The following is a 5,467-nucleotide window of genomic DNA, read 5'->3' as shown; positions in this document are numbered from 1 at the left end:
CAGTGCTGTAAATTAACTTTTCGCGTCGTGGGGATGTCGAACATTTAGCTCTCATACTTCCTGATTTTTGTCAGAATCTGTGCCCACTAATCGAACTTTTGCACTCCATTAATGAGGCCAGAGACCAGAGATTCTCCTTTCTAATTTCCTTTTTTTTTTTGGTAAATCTTTCTTCTTCTTTTTTCAATTGTTGGCATTGTCCGGCACGCTTAAGATTTCTTTGTCTTTCCTTTGCTCTTTTTCCATATCCAAGACGATTTAATACGAAATTGCAGGTTTATCGATCCAAATCAGTATGTGCGCGGCGATCTACTTATATCCCGGTTCAACCATTGAACCGAGGCATTACAACGTCACTAATCGAGATGCACGTCTCAACCGTATTCTAATACGATTAACACTGCATCGCACGAGTTGTGAAACTAAATATGCATATAAGAATCGATCAATATATAATTTGCTTATAGCAAGCAAGAGGGACAGGAAATAACGAGGAAGCCGAGTAGTGTTTCGTGTTTCAACTGAACAGAACACTTTGGGGGCGTCACTGTCGGTTGTTGCGTTTGGTCTCAGCAGATCTCAATAGAGTTCCCAATTTTCAATGCGCAACCAAACATCGCAACATAAATATTAATATAGAATTATATCGCATTAATTACATTTCTAGGAACACGTGAGACGATAAAATAAAAACTAGTTGGGTAAGCGGCGACAATTTCTGTTTGTCAAATACCATCAAACTATATAAGGAAGAAAGAAGTAGCTGGAATAAAAGTCAGAGAGCCCATGAGGCCATGAACCATCAATTATTGTTGCTAGCCACGATAATTCTATGCCTCTAGTTCACGATCGTGTTTGATCACTTCAATGAAAATGAAATTCGAAAGAGAAAGGGACGGTTCTACATTGCTGAGGCCCGCACAGTCCGTCCAGCACCATTAAAGATGTCAAAGCCTCGACTTTTCTCTTTTCTATATATATATATATATATAAAAGTTCAGCAGCCGCAATATCAATAATATATTGCTATAAGGTATCGAAAGGTTGGTTTGAATGCGACCATCGATAGCGAAATAAGATAGTGGAACAGGCACTAATTAATACAATTGATTTGCTACTAATTCATCAACTTTATTGGTGAGCTTCTCGGACACATTCGAGGTGCATGCCCGTAAGAAGTCTGTATCAAAATGTATCCTCCTTGCATTTTTTTTTTTTGATACAAGCATCACAAGGAGAAAAATCGGGACAAATGTTAGAGTTGGGTCGAGATTTAACGTGAAACTCGAGCGATTTGCACGATTCGCCGAGTTAGTAAACTTTGGGCTCCTGGAGAAAAAAAGAAGAGGTTGATTAATCTCATTAGCAAAAGAGTAAAACCTAAACAAGAAGAGTCATCCTTATTTTTTCCTTCCAAGCTTTGAAAACAAAAAAGAAGACGTTTGAATATTACATAGCTTTGAATATTACATATTTTCATATATAGCCATTTTTTTCCTTCTTTTTCAGAAAAATCTAAATTCTTGTTCTTTACAAAGTAAATCTCAATTGTTACTTATCAAAAAAGCAAAAAATAAAAACAAAAATCAATTGGGTCTAGGAATTAAGCAAACCACCCAGTGGGCCGAGATATATATATAGGAACCCAAAATTGATGGTTTTTTGCTAAACCGAATTTGATGCGCGATGTGCTTTCTTTGGATAGATCGCGGTTGTTGACGACTAGCACAAGTTGCGTACGAGGAACCGGGAAGATATCAATGCATTCGAGATAACCACAAGTTTCGCGAATAAGTATCCAACTCGACTGAACCTAAAAAGGAAGAAGGAACTCCGACTCGACGGATTGCGTATGTACTTGGACCATGAGCCCACTCATGTCTCACTTCATCATGTAGGAATATAAGAGCCCTTCTGCTTGAGGCCCGACCAGTAGCCCGCTTTCCTCTTGTTCATTTGGGCCTGATCGACATGGGCCGAGATTTATAGTTACTGTTTCATTTCTACTCCATTCTTCCAAACATACTTTATCTTTTTTCTTTTTACCATTCGAAGTTTATTACGGAAATAAAAGCTAAGACTATATCAATCGATGTCGGGCTGGAGTTCATTTTTAAATACTTCTCGATGTTTGTGGTAAGCTTGCTTGACTCTTGATTCTCGCCTAATGCAATCGTGAGATCACACGTGTACTCAGACTCTATGTTTCTTCGAGATGGCATAAACTCAATTTTTTTCGATTATAAAATGAAATGAAAACCTAATATCTAATAAAGGGGTACGAATAGTCCGACTGAATATCGAATCTGGAATCTCTTGGTGACCGGGTGAGAGTATACAGTAATCTTTGATATCGTAAACTCAAATTTTAGCAGGAGCATGACTATCTATTCCTTTTTTCAACTACAAAGCCCGTTTGTAAAGAGTGCAAATGAACAGAAGACCGACAGAAGAGAACCATCAATATATAGCATCGAGCAAATTAAAGCACATATGTATATATAATATATGAATAAGCATTTCAATATCCCGAAACACGGAGGACAGTCTTGCGCCATCAGTTTATAATGACACAATCAAAATACTGCAGTGGAAGATTACTAACTAGCCACTCTCACTCGGGGAAGAAGAAGCCGCGACGGAGTGACACAGTACATGGATGCTGCAAACAACCGGCAAACTTAAAGTCTCAACTCTCAGGATCACCGAGTGCGGGTGATATATGATGAAATGGTAACTAGCTATAAAGATATGGTGGTATAGGTTAGTGGGCTTCATTATCCAAGTGCAGTTGGTGTATATAGTTCGGACGTGATCCGGTGGCTGATAATTAGTTAAATAACACTAGATCGAGGAAGAGACTACTCGATCAATCGAATTTAGGGGCACTTGGGGCCGCCTTCCTTGGTCTTCCAGTTGTTGTAGCAAGGGCAGACGGCCTTGTTGCCGTAGTAGCCCGGCGGGACACAAAGGCACTTCTGGCAGCACTTTTGACAGAAGAACATGCACGGCTTGTGGTACTGTGTCCTGCTGCACCTCCTCGAGCACTGCGGCAGGCACTCTACACACATGACACACCATTATATATACGTACTTACATTATATTATTTATTATCATTATCCGGATTATTAGTTAAAAATAAGACTATATCTATCCACTATCTCTAATTCAACTCTCTAAAGTGGGCCAATCATTGGCACATCATTAAGAGATACATTCAACAAAAAGAGAGACCTGACATCTCAATCATCATCTCATTTTTTAGTCTCTTTGTTGGAATCCACATACATATTTAAATAAAAAAACCAAACGGTTGTGGGACTCACAACCACAAATCTGATACTCCCAACGACTAGATTTAAAAAAAAAAAGGGTTGAAAAGAGCAAAGCTGCTGCGGCGCGGGCCTACTGCTGCCACGCCACAGCAACTGATTGAGTCTCTCAGCAAAGAGACGCTCCGACTAGGATCACTCAGCCTAGGGAGAGATTGTGTCTCTCTCAATATTGAGAGACCCAATCAGCAACTGTTGCTGCGTGGCAGCAGCGTGCCCCACGCAACAGCAGCTCTGCCTTTTCAACTTACTATTTTTTTTTAAATCTACTCGTTGGAAATGTTGCCTCAAAAGGTCAAATTTGTGACTATCGATCTCACAACTGATTGATTTTTCTCTTTTTATTTAAATATGTATGCGAGTCCAATAAAAAGACTCAAAAATAAAGATAACGATTAGAATTGTGAGTTTTCTCTTTTTATTGAGTGCGTCACAAAATAATGTGATAATTATGTGACGGTGATGAGCCTATTTTAGATACTCGAATTGGAGATGATGAATGGATATAGTCTAATAAAGTACCATCCCACCAATCAAGGTTACTGTCAATGGTCAAAAAGCTTTTTTATTTTTTTTAAAGACTGTCAAGTCTTTAATCTTTTATTCACTTTATTGACCTATCTTTGACCATGGGTCACTGCTGCTATATCAGTTAAGCCTGTAGGTCTCGGAGCTGACCGTTCGGGGATTCGGGACGTTGGATGGGAAGACGCAGCTCCTGTCTGCCGCGATCTTATAGGGTCTCCGGGACCGTAAAATTTTCTCGAATAAAAACAAGTGCCGATTTCTTTTTACGAGTTGCATTATGTGGATTTCTTGTACTGAGGTATCATAAACATACTTCAGTTCGTACCACATTGCTGTCTTCTTCCTTGATCTATCTAAAGACCGCCAAAATACTTCTCCAACTTATGCATTCCTCTATTATATATTCCGTATAAGTATAAGCGAATGTAAATGTGTTCAAATGGAAGGGGAGAGTACACTCACGGTTGCTCTTGAGACTCCCAGGTCCATAACGCCTCTGTAAAACCACAAAGACACAACAAATCAATCAGGTCCTCGAGATCTTCGGTACGGCGAGACAACTAGCTAGATCACTCGGGATCTGCTTAAGAAGACACGCAATTACGGCCAACAAGCCGACGCAAGCTAAGACGGAGATCTAAAGAGCTTAGCATTACCTTGTCGTAGTGATGACCGCCATGCCCGTGGGAAGCCATGGCCTGCAATGAGTTCCCGGGAAGAAAATAAGTTCAGAAATACAACTAAAAGTTCCATTTTTGGTTCGACCATATTATCATCGGGGAGAATAATGTAATGTGGGTTATGTTCGGTTCTCACCAGTTCTTGGACCATGGAAATGGCGATGAGGACAAGGAGAAGGACAGGGACAAACTTGGGCATCGCCATTGCTTCTCTCCTTTCTGCTGTTCCCAGATGTGAAATGGTTAATGGGAAAGTTGGAAAAGAGAGTTAAGGAAAGAGGAGAGTGCCGCGGAGTGGGCTGCGCTTTGAGTGCCTATAAATAGAGTTTTCTCGCGAAACTGAAATTCCGGGCCTTAGGTTTTCTTTGGCCCACGTATATATAGATAATATAATGCATGTATAATATAAATATGTATTGTCCGAATACTTAGGCCCTGTTTGAATTGAAAGACACTTAATTTTAATTTTAACTCAACACACTACACAATAAAAATACACATTTTCCAAGTCAAAAATTTTAACTTTAACTTTAACTCAACACACTACACAACAAAAATACACGTTTACCAAGTCAAATTTATAATCACATCTCATTTGTCATTTTCTACGATCAAAATCAAAATTAAAATTAAAATTACTTTAATTTTGAATCCAAATGCACCCTTAATATTTATTGCAGCTCCCGCTTGCTCCCATAATGGCAATATCCACCCGTATATATTCTTTACACATCGGCACATTGTGATTTGATCCAATGACACGTAGAGAGAATACGGAAAATTTTTGGATGACCATAACTCAACACGTTAAAATTACGATTAAAAAAACGTAAAGTGATAAACACATGAATTTAGATCATGAATTTTTATAAAGAATATGTTATTGCGAAGATAAAAAGTCATTTTAAATTTTGTCGAGAATATTC

General features: G+C 38.9%; 1 protein-coding gene across 1 annotated transcript; it reads right to left on the bottom strand.

Moving 5' to 3' along the window:
- Nucleotides 1–2,466: 2,466 nt before the first annotated feature.
- On the bottom strand, nucleotides 2,467–4,900 carry LOC116197908 (gibberellin-regulated protein 4-like). Its single transcript, XM_031528180.1, has 4 exons — nucleotides 4,678–4,900; nucleotides 4,518–4,559; nucleotides 4,324–4,357; nucleotides 2,467–3,061 (listed from the first exon to the last, which is right to left on the bottom strand). The coding sequence occupies exons 1-4, from the start codon at nucleotides 4,744–4,746 to the stop codon at nucleotides 2,880–2,882; spliced, it is 327 nt and encodes a 108-aa protein (XP_031384040.1). The 5' UTR covers nucleotides 4,747–4,900; the 3' UTR covers nucleotides 2,467–2,879.
- Between the last annotated feature and the right edge of the window lie 567 nt (nucleotides 4,901–5,467).

Source organism: Punica granatum, chromosome 2 (genome assembly GCF_007655135.1).
Source record: "Punica granatum isolate Tunisia-2019 chromosome 2, ASM765513v2, whole genome shotgun sequence".
NCBI classification, from domain to species: domain Eukaryota; kingdom Viridiplantae; phylum Streptophyta; class Magnoliopsida; order Myrtales; family Lythraceae; genus Punica; species Punica granatum.
Note: the sequence above shows the minus strand (reverse complement) of the source record. Positions and strands in the feature narration are given on the sequence as shown.

Bases quoted from the DNA above. Each gene is read 5' to 3' on its own strand.
- LOC116197908 (XM_031528180.1), bottom strand. From the start codon at position 4,746: ATGGCGATGCCCAAGTTTGTCCCTGTCCTTCTCCTTGTCCTCATCGCC. The intron at 4,560-4,677 runs GTGAGAACCGAA...AACTCATTGCAG, and splicing joins TTTCCATGGTCCAAGAACTG to GCCATGGCTTCCCACGGGCA. The intron at 3,062-4,323 runs GTGAGTGTACTC...TCATGTGTGTAG, and splicing joins TGGGAGTCTCAAGAGCAACC to AGTGCCTGCCGCAGTGCTCG.